The sequence below is a fragment of the Lontra canadensis genome, unplaced genomic scaffold, assembly GCF_010015895.1.
Source record: "Lontra canadensis isolate GAN:19392208 unplaced genomic scaffold, GSC_riverotter_1.0 scaffold40, whole genome shotgun sequence".
NCBI classification, from domain to species: Eukaryota; Metazoa; Chordata; class Mammalia; order Carnivora; family Mustelidae; genus Lontra; species Lontra canadensis.
Genome location: NW_022631034.1, coordinates 1389266 through 1405239, shown reverse-complemented (window position 1 = coordinate 1405239; position 15974 = coordinate 1389266). Strand labels below are relative to the sequence as shown.

The 15974-nt window shown below is 36.1% G+C and overlaps 1 protein-coding gene and 1 pseudogene across 12 annotated transcripts in view; one reads left to right on the top strand and one right to left on the bottom strand.

Moving 5' to 3' along the window:
- MIER1 (MIER1 transcriptional regulator) overlaps positions 1 to 15974 on the bottom strand; it is a 61956-nt gene that overhangs the window by 31023 nt on the left and 14959 nt on the right. For 8 of the 12 annotated variants that reach the window (XR_004384108.1, XR_004384109.1, XM_032870050.1 and 5 more), the window contains 3 exons: positions 15447 to 15471; positions 15276 to 15312; positions 9707 to 9852 (listed from right to left, as the gene is read on the bottom strand). Coding sequence is in view for 10 of the 12 variants with exons in the window: in XM_032870050.1 (XP_032725941.1) it covers positions 9707 to 9852; positions 15276 to 15312; positions 15447 to 15471 (208 nt within the window). In the remaining 2 variants the exon portion in view is untranslated. The remainder of the gene's footprint in view (positions 1 to 9706; positions 9853 to 15275; positions 15313 to 15446; positions 15472 to 15974) is intronic. The other 4 variants (XM_032870049.1, XM_032870054.1, XM_032870055.1 and 1 more) reach the window with 1 other exon arrangement.
- On the top strand, positions 497 to 2926 carry LOC116875109 (annotated as a pseudogene).

The window sequence follows — 15974 nt, the reverse complement described above, 5'->3', positions numbered from 1 at the left end:
CAATGAAATGAGTCAAGTTTTCTATAGAAGGTATTCACTCTAATTAGTAGTCAAGTGATGATAAAGTATCAGAGAAATCGGGGGAGCATTATGACTCTAAAAAGAAAATTTAGTCCAAATCATCTGAATGTACTACATACATTCATGTATGCCCTCTTTCCACAACCCTCTACACCACCTCTCTCTCAGAAAAATTTAACAGGCAGTTTAGAACATACAAGAAGGGCAATCATGAGACAAGACATGTTTTGTATTTCTCCAGCAGTCTTGTAGCATTATTCAGAGACAGAAGTTAGTTGCCCATGTGTTAAAAACATTGTTCTAGTAGAGACGGATACATGAGATTGGATGATATAACCTGATGACACTAAGCACTTAGACCACAGAGCTAACTCCCATCACTCAGAATTCGAGTATAAGAAGCAACTGATATTTATAATTTGAAAAAAAGAGGCAGGAAGAAAATGCTGTTTAACACTTGTATTTCACATTGTAAATGGATATTCTAGTTATAAATCAGTTTGTGAATGTTTCCAAAAGAGAAGTCAATTCCGAGAGCCCTGATGACTTACAGCAGCCACAACCTGAAAGGGGTAACTATATCAGGTAAGGTACTACCATTCCAGGTCAATGACTAGCTGGCATACTTAACTGATATCTCCTATCGTGTTTCTCAAAGTGCAATAACACAAACAGTGCTTGAGGTGTTCAAAAATCTAGTCCATGCAGATATCTGGTCCATGTACCAAGGACCTGGTACAGGAGACAGAAATCTGGAATTAGAAAATCAGGATTTAAAAAACTAAAACAGAACTTTAAGATCACGAAAGTGGGATAAGAGAAAGAAGAAGAAAAGGCTGGCTGCATATACAATGATAACAAAGAGCAGCCATAAAGTGTCTTCTATGTGCCAGGCATTTGTGGCAAGTACTTTGATCCCACTATCTTAATTTCTCTCTTTCTTCAACAAAAGTAGAGTAAGAATATTATGCAATCTCAACAGATCTTTAAAAGTATGAGGGGGAGTATTTACTACCTTTATTTATAAATAAGAAAACTAAGCAGATGGAAACTTCTTGCCCTGACATAGACTTTTCTATGATACCAGACCTAATCCCAGCTCGTATTTCCCATGAACTCACTCTGCACACAGATTAGAAGGTTTAACAATGGCGGTCACTACTATGAACATGAGCCATGGAAGTCACGGATATGAATAAGGACCAAACCAAAGAAAACCTTCAGCATAAGTTTGCAACAAACACTTACATCGACTTGAAGAATTCCTAAGAACTTCATATTTATCTCTTTAAATATCTTTATATATCATATATCTTTAAAACTTCCTTAATGGGGCACCTGGGTGGCTCAGTTGCTTGGGCATTTGCCTTCAGCTCAGGTCATGATCCCAGAGTCCTGGGATGGAGCCCCATGGGGGCTCCTCCCTCTTCCCCTTACTCTCCTCTCGTGTTCTCCCTCACTCTCTCTCAAATAAATAAAATCTTAAAAAAACAAACAAACAAACAAAAAAAACAACTTCCTTAATATAGGATGCTATTACCTCTAATTTTTATAAGTGAGTTACATGATATTTCAAAAGATCATGCAGAATAGGTATATTATTAATCAAATGTCCTCATGACCTTTGGTCTGTCATATTCAAGGGCAATAGAATCACCTTGAGGGCTTAGCAAAACAGAGTCCTGGCCCCCACCCCGAAGTTTCTACTATAGTAGGACAGAGGTGGGGGCTGAGTATCTACATATTTTCTATGAGCCAGGCCATACTGATGCTCTTAGTATGGGACTACCTTGAAAACCACGTATCTCACAGTATAAGTTACCTGCAAGTTTCCTTTCCATTGGGAGGTAATAAAGCTTGATCATTATCTTTAATAAAGCTTATCACTAACACCTGACACCTAGCTCAGTTATGTGTCAAAAGGATAGGTGACATACTAACTGCATGGAAAGAATTTTTTTTTTTTTAAATCACTTTTGGGAATATGGAAGGCCTCATATTCATGGTTAGGTCAATATTTTTCCCTCCTAGGTAAGTATTTAAGAAGAATGACTTACTTTAGCTCTCCTCTAGCCATCCAAGATGGCTAAAGAAAGACGACTAAGGGGAAGAAGGTGGCCCCAGCTCCTGCTGTCACGAGGAAGCAGGAAGCCAAGAAGGTGGTCAATCCCATTTGAGAAAAGGCACAAGACTTCTGGTATTAGACAGGATATCCAGCCCAAAAGGGACCCCACCTGCTTTGTGAAATGGCCCGCAGCGACATCTAACTGCAGCAGGATAGAGCTATTCTCCATAATCGTCTGAAACCTCTCCTGGGATTAACCAGTGGACCCAGGCTTTGGACCACCAAACAGCTATTCAACTGTTTAAGCTGACTCACAAATACTCACCAAACACACAAAAAAGCAGAGATTGTTGGCCCAGGCTGAGAAGAAAGCTGCTGGCAAAGGGGATGTCCCCATTAAGAGGTCACCTGTCCCTCCAGCAGGAGTTAATATTCTCACCACCTTCGTGTAAAACAAGAAGGCTCAGCTGGTAGTAACTGCACATGCTGTGGATCCCACTGAGCTGGCTATCTTCCTCCCTGCCCTGTGTTGTAAGATGGGGGTTCCCTACTGTATTATCAAGGTGAAGGCCAGGCTGAGCCATCGGGTCCACAAGAAGACCCGCACCACTGTTGCCTTCACACAGATTAACTCAGAAGACCAATGAGCTCTGGCTAAGCCACTGACAGCGATCAGGACCAATTACAGTGATGAATATGATGATATCCGCCCTCACTGGGGAGGCAACATCCTGGGTGCAAAGTTGGTGGTTTATACCGCCAAGTTGGAGAAGGCAAAGGCTAAAGAACTGGACATTAAACCAGCTAAATTTTGAGTTTTCTGTACATGAAAGTAATAAAAAGTTCTCTTTCAAAAAAAAAAAAAAGAAAGAAAAAGAAACGTTACTCACTTTATAACAATTCATTTCTCAAAGAAAAATTTAACAACACTTCTAATATTGGCTAAGCAGAGAACAGAGGAGAGTCAAAGTGGCTGATCACAGTACATATGGAGGAGATCTGACTGAATGGCAAGAAATAGTAACAGAACTGGCAGATAAAGAAAAGTCACCCAAGTCAGAGCAAATGACTACTGCATAAGTATAGAAACAAAAATGAATAGCTGGGTTACTCTGATTAGAGCAGAAGGTATCTGTAGACACTAAAAAAGGCTGGACCTGGTATTTTTACCTACTTTCTCTAATAGATAAGTGTTTTCTAGTAGGAAGTGTTATACTCTACTTTTGACTCCATTTGAGAGTAACTGCTGAGCAGTTACTGGCACTGGAAGGGCTTAAGGAAAATTATACACATTACAAAATGTTCAAGATGGACTTTGGCAGGAAAAGATTTAGAGACAGGTAGGATGGAATCCCCTGCTATCATTCATGTGTAGTATAATTAGAACTTAAACTAAATTAGTGGATGTGGTAAAAAACAAAAACAAAAACTCAAGAGTCCCTGAAGAAATCAGTGGGATTTAACCAAAAGTAAAGATCAATCAAGAGGTCCTGGTAGCACCAAATCTCTGTTCCAGACACTCCTTGTGCCCAGACAGATGCACATTCATAGGACTTCTAAAAAAAGTTCTAAAAAAATATAAAAACAACAACATTAAAAAAAAAACCACCTCAAACTTAAAAGCAATAAAGATCTAATAAAGTTCTAATAAACTTCAAAGTTAATTTTAGGTGCGCTCTATCATGTGTAAACAAAATTGTTTGTTGCCCACTCCATCAAGAAAATACTTGCTTAATTTTAAAAACAAAGAGTATATAGAGCTTTTATGCTTTTGCTTAGGTTATTAACTTTTAACTTAACCTCTGTCACCTAATATCAAGTAAGAATGCAACAAGTTCGTAAGCAACAATCAAGACCCACTGAGGAATACAACAGAGTTTTACATTAGTATGAAAAATATCTTACTTGATGTAAAGTATAAAGCAAAGATCTTGCAGTAAACACAACCACAACTACAGTAAAAACCAAACTCAATTTTGCCAAGGAATCCTCAGTTTCAAATTCAAGTAGCATTTATTATGTCCCTACTATGCACTAACGAAGTACGTAAGATTTAACAAGTATTTTGTAAGGGTAATTCATTGTCTAAAGCTAAATAAAACATGGCTGACAATATACTGGTATTATTAGGGACTGTCAGTACACCTGTTCTAGGTAATCTCTCATTAACTTATATTGTTAAAGTCTGTGTGCTACAAGGTATTAAGTAAGGGGGATTTCCTCAAGTTAAACTGAAACATCACAATAAAGTAGCAATGTTTAATTTAATTTAATTTAATTAATTTATTTATTTGAGAGAGAGGATAAGCAGGGGAAGAGACAGAGGCAGAGGGAGAAGCAGACACCCCACTGAATAGAGAACCTGATGCAGGATCGATCCCGGGATGTGGGGATTATGACCAGAGCCGAAGGCAGACTCAACCAACTGAGCCACCCAGGTGCCCTAAAGTAGCAGTGTCTTATTACCAACCGTTAAGAGTAGAGAAATGAGGGAAACAAAGTGAAAGAGAAAATTACGGGTCAAGAAGAGTAGGTGTTCACAGTCTGGGTGTTATAAATTTCTTTGAGAATTTTATAAATGATATAACTACTAGGATTTATTGAGTGATTACCATGTAGGACACTGTACTAAATTTTTATATAATAAAACTGAAGCTTTAAGATGTTAAATAATTTGTCCAAAGTCACAAACTTGCAGCTGACTTTTGACCAGGCAATGTGATTAAATGCTTTTTAATACCTTTACATATATATACTATATACCGTCTTCCTTGAAACTTGACCTAGGTTAAATGTACCTCAACCTGATAGAATGTGAAATAAGATGTACTGCGTTGATAGACTGTAAGAAATATAAAGGAAGATATGGACACAGTACAAAATGAATAAAAACACAAGAATGTGACTATACTTGCATACTATGTTTTCTTTAAGAAATAAGTTCACTAAGCACTATAACAAAAACAGGAGCAAACCTGTCTGCATAACCTAAAGGGAGGCTAGCTGGAGGTGAAAAAAATGGACTTTTTAAAAGACAGACATTTTATATGAAGTTAAATCTGTCCTTTAACTTCAAAACAATACAGTAATGTTACCAAATAACTCAGTATTATTTTAAGGTTGGAGAGGTGTCCATTTGCTGGGAGAGGAGTGGGTCCCTCTCCCTCATAACAGATTAGTCATTTAGAAATGACTGCAAGTGACAGCAGACACTAGCTACTGAAGGGCCATTTGGTGGATGGACACAGTACTCTTCTCCTATCTTGTACCACAAATGATTTACCAATAAATGCTTATGAAGGAAGAGAGGAAGAAGAAAAGAGACTGATTTCCAGCCAGGATGGTCCAGGGGACTATATCCAGTTTAGACTACAGAAACAGTTCTGAGGTAACCAACCTCCTGGGGTTGGGGTTTCACTCTGAGATAAACTACAAAGGCATGGAGGCACTGAACTTTATAATCCCCACCTTGGCGTTTCTTTTCATCAAAACCATTCTTGTTTGTATACGTCAAAAAACACTCCATCTCTCACATTTTAATCTTTATTTCCTAGTTCCAGAGATTCACCAGATGGTATGTATCTAGCACGTCAAAGCGAGTATTAAGTATAATAGTCTTATAATGTAATTTTTAAAAATACAGATAAATACATAAAGAGATCACTGATCCTGATCCCTCTTCTCCTAAACACACCACTAACAACTGTGCCATTCAGACTGTGAATTGTAAGAGGACATTTGAAAAACAGTTAAACCGACCTGCATATTGCTATTTCTAGCAAAAAGTCTATTTACTACAGGAATGATCCTGACACTCCTCCTAAGATCACCACAATAAATTCTAACCTGTGTATCTCATTCTACTAAAACATTTAAATGGTAAACTTATATAACTACCTTCTATATTAAGATTCATGCCTGTATTGAACTATACTGAAATGTAACAACAAACATTAAAGCACCTTCTATGAAAAGCTACTTTTCACTTAAAATGTTAGACTTCAAACTGAATGAACTTAAAACTACAGGCCATGCAGTTAGCGATAACTCCTGAATAAACCAACTGTCAGAATTCTGCCATGGTTACATCAAAAGTTCATTTCATATAACCAACATGCCAGGTAAAAACCAACTAACCAATTCTTGACAGAGCTGTAATATTTCATTTCTATAAAAGAAAATCAGTAATCAATATGAGAAAATCATCCTCATTTTTTAAATTAAAGAAAAAAAAGTGGTTTATAACTAAAGAGTTTATAATTATACTGGCCCTGAACTAGCTTAGCTGCAGGTTACAGATGAAAGCATTGGTGATTTTGAGCAACTTCAATTGAAGCCTTAATTATTCTGGAAAAAGCTAGGAAGCACCTGAGAAGGTGTAAGATGGTCTGGATGAAGAGAATGATAAAAGACTGGTTCCCTGTCTCTTTCTTTCTATATCCTCTACAAATAATTCTATTTTAAGTTTTTTTCCCTAAGAAGGGTCATTTGAAAGCAAATTTGGGGAGGCTATAAAAGCCTGGAGGCAGCAGAATAAAAAAGAAATAGTAAAAGACAACACAAACTTCTAGCAAAACCCATTAGCAATTTTGTACTAATTAAATGTATAGCTTATTTTCCAAAACAGAAGAAAACAGTAACATAATTCTACCCCATAACCTGTACTGATTATCTCCAGTTAAATAACTATTTACACAATTATCTAGTAATGTAGAATGTGAGAAAATGGAAAATATAACATTTTCCTCCTTTAAATGTTATCCCATGGACAGGTTACTCAGAAACGAAAATATATCTAAAGCGACAGAAGTTTCTATGAAATATAGGCAAATAACTGCCTTTCCACTAATGAATATATGAAGTGACTGTGATTCTTTGAACATTCACCTGGGTTCTCAATCATTCAAACAAATTATACCTGTCTTCTGAATGACTTCCCAGCCTCTTCTAAAGAACAGTTTTGACTCCAGGCTCTTCAGGTGCTTCTTAATCCTTTCTTGAAAAGCTTTTATAACAACTATACATCATTGCCCCTAAAACCAATTGTTTTTGGCTTAATAAAATATTGAATTGCTTAGGCACTGTGGTAATATTAAGCCAGCACTAATTACCATTAGATCCAAAATGGGGCCATCTGACAAGATTTGACTAGATATAAATAGAATTTCTTTTCTAGCTCTTTAAATGTACACTTTAAAAAGTTCCAAACTAAACTCCTGAAACACAGATTAGTCTTTACTACTACAAAAGTACAAAAATTCATTTTTCCACAATATTATGTACTCCAAATGCTTAAAGACTGACACAATGTCTTATTTATTTCTTATGTTCTTTTTATCATGGAGTACAGATCACATATGCAGTAGATTTTAAATTAGAGCATACCAGATCGATTTATCCATTCATTCAAAATGTTTGACCACTCTTGCTAAGTACCAGGAAATACACTAGGGAATAAAACGGACACTGTCCCTCCTCTCATGGAACTGAAAGAGGATACAGATCATAAATTAGACAAACATGTAAATACAAATTGTGTTACTTATAAAGTAAGTATTAAAAGGGGTATAGTGGTTAAAAAAAGTTAATCAGGAGACAGGTTAAGATCATTCTGAGGCAACTTTAAGCCCAGACAAGAGGATAAGGAGGCAATCTCAGAAAGCACATGTCAAAGAGGAAGAATGAGCTGAAAAGCCTTGAAGCAGAAAGAAAAAGCACACCTAAGAACAGAAGCAGCTGGTGTGGCTACTTAATAGCATGACAGGGGCACTATCATACATGGATGAAGGACGGTATCATGCAGATGGCTTGCTGGCCAAGTCAAGGAATGTGGATTTTCTTCTGGTGTAACAGGAAGCCACTGAAGAAATTTTAAGTAAAAGGCTGACACAAATGGATTTGTATTTTGAAAAGACCATCATTGCTATTACAGAAATACCCTGGAGAGAAGAGTGGTAAAAGAGGATATGGGGAAAATCTAGTTGGGAAGTTACTGTAATAGTCTAGGCTAGAAATGATGGTGACCTGGGCTAGAGAGTGGCAGCAGAGATGGAACAACAGTCAGGTAAGAAGTGTATTTGTGGGTAGAAATGATCAGCTTATTTAGGATTGAGTACTGGGAATGAAAGAAGAGGACTCCCTGATTTCTGACTTAGGCACAAAGTACAATATAGTGCCATTTTTCATTAAGCTGAAGACAGGGAAGAACAGATGGAGGAAGAACATCAATTAACAGTTCTGCTTTGGACATTTAAACTTTATTTTTCAAGAATTTTTTTAAAAGATTTATTTACTTATGTTAGAGAGAGAGGGAGAGAAATAGTGCACACACATGCACACAAGCAGGGGGTGGAACAGAGAGACAGAATCTTCAAGCTGACTCCTCACTGAGCACAGAGGCCACTGTGGGTTCCGACCCACAACCTGGAGATCGTGATCCGAGCTGAAATAAGAGTCAGATGCTTAACTGACTGAGGCAGCCAGGTGCCCCTTGGACATTTAAAATTTAAAGATGTCTACTGAGATATCCAAGCAGAAAAGTCAAGCAGGGGGTTAAATAAAAAAAACTGGGGATAGGAAATATGTTAATGCTAGAAAAATAAGAATACTGATACCATGGCTATAGATTAGATTAGATCACCTAATTTAGTAATTTTCGAATTTGATGTGTATATATTCTAATTCAGTATGCCTTGGGAGAGGTACAGGAATCTGCCATTTCTCAAGTCCATGAGCGATTCTGAAGCAGCTGACATTCATACTACATTTTGAGGAGCACTAATTTATAGGCAGAAGAAAAGTCCAGAACTGCAAATTGGGAATTCCAAATTTAAATCTTGGGTGAAGGAAGAAGAGTCTGCAAAGGGCACTGAATAGAAACAAAACAGGAAAAACTGGACAGTGGGGAACTCCAGAATTCAAATAAAAGAAGGGAGTGGTAACTGTTGAATACAGCTAAGAGTAAAATACATAGAAAAGTGACTGATGGATAGAACAATAAAATCATCTGTCATCTTGACAGGAAGGGGTACACTATCTATTTTATGGAATAAATGGGAAATGCAGATAATAACCACTATTATGTAATTGTGGCTCTGAAAGGGTGTAAGTAAAAGGTCAGCAAGTGTGGGAGGACAGAAGTATATCTGAGGAAATTCAGCATAATTTTTTTTTTTTTTTTAGAGAGCAGGAGAAGGGTTGAGGGGCAGAGGGAGAGAGAGAGAATCTTAAGCAGGCTCCACACCCAGTGCAGAGCCCAACAACCTGACTCAATCTCAGGACTCTGAGAGATCATGACCTGAGCTGAAATCAAGAGTTGGACTCCTAACCAAACGAGCCACCCAAGCACCCCCTTTATATAGCCTATTTTTTACTGGATACCTGTGATGTTTTATTAAAGTAACTATTTTAATTCTATTCCAAATAGTTATTTCTTTTTAAAAAATGCCTTACATTTCAAACTTTAAATATCACACCTATGACCACAAAAATTTTCAGTATCAATTATATACAATACCACTTTTCCCCTAAAACAAACAGAGGACCAAAATTTCAAGTATTTCCTCTCTCCCCCCAAAAAACCCATGACTACTTAATTCTCTAGCTCTTAGTTTTATTTACCCTTGCAAGATCCTCTATTTCAGAACTGAAGTTTGTTTCTCCTTCCATCATTTCTTCCTCTTCTAATGTTCGTTCATCATCAAAATCATGAACCAGCATGTCAGCTGATGGATCAAATTCATGGTCATCTGATGTTGCTGAACCTCCTGGTAAAGAATATTTTAAAAAGTGTGGTAAACCAAATTAAATGTTATCAATATTAATTTAATGTGTATGCTATATGAAGCTGGATACAAGTCAAATAAAAGTATCAGGGAAAAGCTATGACCATCGACTATTATTTGTTTTCTAAAATTCTTGCCCTTACACTCATCACCAACACCCCCAAAAATTCTCTAAGGGATTACTTTTTACCCATTTCACCTCTATATATTCACAGTTAAAATTACAACTAGGATGAAGGATGGGAGGAGAGTATAGCTTTTAAAAAAGTATATACAGCTTTTAAAAAGAGTACTGTCATCTAACCATGAAATTTCAGTTGCAAAGAATACAGGGTCATATCAAAAATAGAATGATCATTCATGTGGGAAAAATCACAATTCTTAATCATCTGATATTTAATAAACCCAATGAGCATGAACCCTTATGGCCCATGAGAATAGAGTCATGTGAAATACAAAGTCATATGAATAAATAGTCTAATGTAATACAGCTGCAAATATTATTTTATTAGTTCTTCCATGAAAATGTATTTTAACATATAGGTAGCTGTTTTTAACTTATTTGATTTCAGAAAATAATTCTGATATAGAATATAAAAGCAAAATTTATTAAAACACTGCATACAGAACTCTTATAAAAGTCATTAAAAATACTCCAATAGGTAACTGATGTGTAAGCTAATCTATTTTTAGCGTGTGGCTGGGGAATACTGCTGTACTCAATAGGGTCAAGCCTGTAATTTTAGATTCCAAGTGCTCGGCACATACATTCTACAAACTATTCCCACATTTGGCTATTGCCAAACCTGGACTTAAGTTTGCAAAAGCATTTTTTTTTTTTTTTTACTAATAAGTTATTTAACATTTAAAAAATCAATTAGCAATTTTTCAATCAACTTAAACTGTTAAATAAAGTTAATAAAGGTTATATCATTAATTAAAATATATTATACCAATATACTCTTCCTTCAGTCCATTAAGAGAACCAGTAAGTAAAACAGAGTCAAAGGTTGATTTTTTGAAAAACAGACTATTAGGAATAAAGGGGTGCCCAAGGCTCAGGAGTCTTGTCATCTCCCTCAATTTTTGGTGTAAAAACCATTTTTTGAGAGCTTATTGTGTGCCTGATACTATGACTCAAGCACGCCATACACATTATATCTTGTTTAATCTTTGCTACATACATTATATACATTAAACATACATACATTATATCTTATTTAATCTTCAAATAATCCTATGAACAAAAACAAAAACTTGAGGCTCAAAGAGTTTAAGCAGCATGTTCAAACCCATAGAGCCAGTGGGGTGGCAAGGATGGAATTTAAATCCTGGGTCTGCTAATTCCAATGCCTCTGCTTTTCTAATACTTTAAGCTTCCTACAAGCCCTAGCCTCAGAGACAGTAGGTATCTTGCCTCATAGAATACTTGAAGAGAACTAATTTTTCTTAAGAAGAAGAAGAAGAAAAGAAAAAGAAAAACAATTAATTTAAGTAGGCTTTACACCCAGCATGGAGCCCAACACGGGGCTTGAACTCACAACCTGGAGATTAAGATTTGAGCTGAGATCAAGACCCAGATGCTTAACCAACTGAGCCACCCAGGGGCCTTGAAGAGAACCTATTTTTACTAAGATGTGTGAACTGCAAGCCAACTCAGGTGGTGAAACACTCAAACTCTTTCTGTTCTTTGAAGAACATAATACTGGTATTAAATATAAAATAACTAAATACATAATTTCTAAATCAGGTACCACCTTATAACACAAATGAGTTAAAAAACTATCGAAGTTTTAGAATGACTTAAAAATAAAAATATAGGGGCAACTAGGTGGCTCGGTCATTAAGCATCTGCCTTTGGCCCAGGTCATGATCCCAGGATCCTGGGATCGAGTCCCGCATCAGGCTCCCTGCTCGCTTGTGTTCCCTTTCTCACTGTGTCTCTTTCTGTCAAATAAATAAATAAAAATCTATTAAAAAATAAAAATATAGGGCCGCCTGGGTGGCTCAGTGGGTTAAACCGCTGCCTTCGGCTCGGGTCATGATCCCAAGGTCATGGGATCGAGTCCCGCATCAGGCTCTCTGCTCAGCAGGGAGCCTGCTTCCCTCTCTCTCTCTGCCTGCCTCTCTGTCTACTTGTGATCTCTCTCTGTCAAAAAAATAAATAAAATCTTTAAAAAAAAACAGATGAAGAAATTCCTTAAAAAAAATAAAAATATATTTCATATTACATATACTATCAATTTCTTTGCATTAAGAAAAGCCAGGCATAATTTTATTAGGGCATCTTAGTACTGGTTGAGGGACTGGACACAAGAGTTTTGTAAGAGAGCAGTTTGAGAACCCCTAATTTAGTTGCAGTTTTGTCCCAAACATTATCCCTTCTTCTTGAGTTTTTAATGAATACTCCCAGAACTTTTCAGTTCACCCACCAATCTTCCAGGATGCTTAGTCAATAATCATGTATTCCTACAAGTGATGCTGTATTTTTCTTCTCCTTTATACGGAGGAAGATCCTAAAACCACCTCACACCACCACCCTGAATGTACTATTATCCTAATTATAATACAATTCCCTATGAACGCAAATACTGCAAAAATCTAATTATGCTTAATTCCTAACTACTTATGCATTTTCACTAAAAACAAAACTCACATGAATACACAGCATCAAGTTATTAGTATTCTATTACTGACCTAAAGTCTCCCATTTTTTGTTGTCATTTGCAAAGCCAATTATATTTAAAGCTTTGCCACCTCACCCTCTCACTACATGAAATACCAAAGGGTGGGTAGACCTTTTCCCCTTCTCACTCCAATTCTTTCTCTGCATATACACCACACTGCTTCCTACTTTCAATTTCACTTCTTTTCTTGCCTTAATCTGACTTCTTGGTTTTATCTGACTTTTTTTTTACCTGTTGAAACCAATTAATCCTTTCTGTTAATTATTAGACATATTGTTAGGCTGTCTTCCTAGAGGTAAAAATCCCTAAATAAATTATTAGAGGGAGGGAATCTGGTGCTTTGTGTAAATAAATATTTTTCTTTAGAGTTAAGGCAAAGATCAGTTTGGTCATAAAATTACATCTTACTATGAAATTACTAAAAGGTACCTTATATCTTTTCAAAGATTCAAAAGATAAATTGTTTATAACATATCATGTGCACTTATTTAATCATTTTATTTCCTTCCCTTCCCTAAATCTTTACCCCCTCTAATGGTTACTAGTCTTACAGGTAAAACCCTGTATTGTGCCTCCATAGTTTACACTGGTAAAGTCTACAGATAAACCACTGAGCCTGGGTCATGTGACTATTATTAGTACCATCAATTCCAAAGTACAGATGTTACAAAGGCCACTGCCTTTTACCAGTGGACCAAAAAATTTTTTTACACAGAAGCCTCTATTCCTACTCTTTTCCAACCAACTTTTGTTAATTACCTACAATCAGTATTACTTATAAGAGCAGTATATATTCTCTCTGGGCAGAAGCCTGATATTATAAACAATACTTCAAAATCCTTAGTCTGAAAAAACAAACAAACAAACAAACAAACTAGCATTCAGCAAATAGTAAAGGCCATCAATGTTATATTCTTCAAGTTCCACTATTCCAGTTCAGCCTAAGCTGATTCAAATGCAAGGGAAAAATGAGAAAACTATTTATTAATATCACTTTTAAAGTAATTACTTTTTTTGTGCCTATATATTACCTGATGAATGTCTCAAAAATCCATAAAAACATATCTAGGGGGTTCTGGGTGGCTCAGTCAGTTAAGCATCTGCCTTCAGCTCAGGTCACGATCACAGGGTCCTGGGACTGAGCCCCAGCATGGGACTCTGCTCAGCAGAGAGCCTGCTTCTCCCTCTCCCTGCTGCTCTGCCTACTTGTGATCCCTCTTTCTTCCTCTGTCAAATAAATAAAATCTTTAAAAATATATGTATCTAAAACTCAGTCTATTTGCGGTATGACAACATTAACAAAAACAATTAGAATCTATTTTTTCAATGAAAAGATATCTGTGTTTGAAAGAAAAAAAAAATTGGGAACAATTCCATGTCCTAAAAAGGATACAATAATCTACTATTTATCTGAGGTCAGATTACTTCCAACCTCAACCATCCAGAACATATTTATAAACTAGGAAGTTAAAAAAAAAAATCCTTGAGTTTCAGAAATGTCACAAAGCCTAGTATACTTTATTTCCAAGCACATTAGAAAGAGTAAGACATCTGCAGTTGAAATAAATATGACAAAACTCACAGTCAATTGAGCACACTAGTCATTTAGAAGGGATCTAGAGATATTCTAGAATAGCTCCTACTTAATTCATTGTACTACACAGAGTACAGTGAGTTGTGTTCATGAAAAGGACCCCAAACCATTAAAAATGGCATATATTAACCATTTTTACAAACATTCTTTCCAAAACTTACAACATAGGAAGATTGCTTCAATAATCTGGAAAATTCAGTAATATATCATACCTAAATATTTAATATCTATGTTTTCAAATAAAACATTACCATGTCTCAGAGAACTCCCTTTCTGACTCTTATGCTATACTGAGCTGTCCCTTAATTCACGTACTCCATTACAGAAGGCAGTCCTCTCTCCTGAAGTCCCTGCACACTGAGGCAAAGACTGGACTCTTTCCTGACTGCTCTTTAGTTCCAACCAATTGTTGATATACAGGAATGTTATACTCAGTAGTGCCAGAACCTCTAATTGTGAGAAGCCTAAATACTGATTTTATATAAAACATCCTAATTTTTTTTTAAAGATTTTATTTATTTATTTGGCAGACAGAGACCACAAGTAGGCAGAGAGGCAGGTAGAAAGACAGGGGGAAGCAGGCTCCCCGCTGAACACAGAGCCCGATGCAGGGCTCAATCCCAGGACCCTGAGACCATGATCTGAGCTGAAGGCAGAGGCTTAACCCACTGAGCCACCCCAGGCACCCCAACACATCCTAATTTTTAAGATCACTGCAACTGGCCACACAAAAAACACTTGTGGCCCAGATATGGTTCAAGTATCACATGTTTGCAACCTCTAAGTTAAGAAAAAGTGAATCTGTACCGTATTTGTAAGAGAACACGAAACTCCAACACTATACGGTTTGAATCTAAACATAACCTTAATTTACAACTTTAAATATTCATTTTTGAATGTTCTTGTTTTACTTTCTCCCTCATTAAATGCATTAATTTTTTTTCTCAAATACTTTGACTTTCCTCCACAAGTAAATATTTCTAAGTAGTGACTCCTTTTGAAAAAATACACTTTATATATACTTGAAATCAAATAGCAATTAAAACCTGTAAGAAATACACATAGTAATTCATAAAAAAATGAACCCACAAATAGTCACGAGGTTGAACTCACAGCAGCCTCACCTGTACTTTCATGGGCAGTCAAATATTTCATCCATTTCTTTTTCCCCAGAGAAAAGAAGCATTCAGAAGAAAAGCAAGTCAGATGATAGTCTAACTCTTCTAAGCCTTTTTATAACTCAATGGACAAATGTTAGTCAAATAGAGATTACAGAAAACATAGAAAATACTTACCTGGACTTGAAGACTCAACAGATGGCTGGGGAAGGGGAAGAAAAGAAGAAAAATGATCATCTTTATGTAGTAGATCTTTACAAAATTTACAGAATTATTCAATGACAAGCATGATACCAAAAACCACAGTAAGTTCTAATGTATGAATTGTCCAAGAAAAATTAAAACTTTCCATATAATCCTTTCTCTGACATTATGTTTATTTAAACATAGAGAAAAATTTCAAACACTCCTGAATCTAGAAGCAAAGACGATAAGGAATTGATTCAGATTTTGAAGGCAAATATGGGTCTCATAACATTCGTAGTTTAAGAGATCTGATTTGAGATCTTGGAACTTCCTAAAATATTTTTTCCAATGAAGACAGAGGAAATTATACACAAGGCTTGCTATCAAACTGGTCTCTGGCTTAAAATGTGTGGGAGAAGGGAGGCCAAAACACTTTTAAGACATTATTTTAAGTAGAAGTTATATTTTAAGAAAGCAAAAGGGAAAAGTTATTAAGCACTGAACAGTACACTAGGTTAA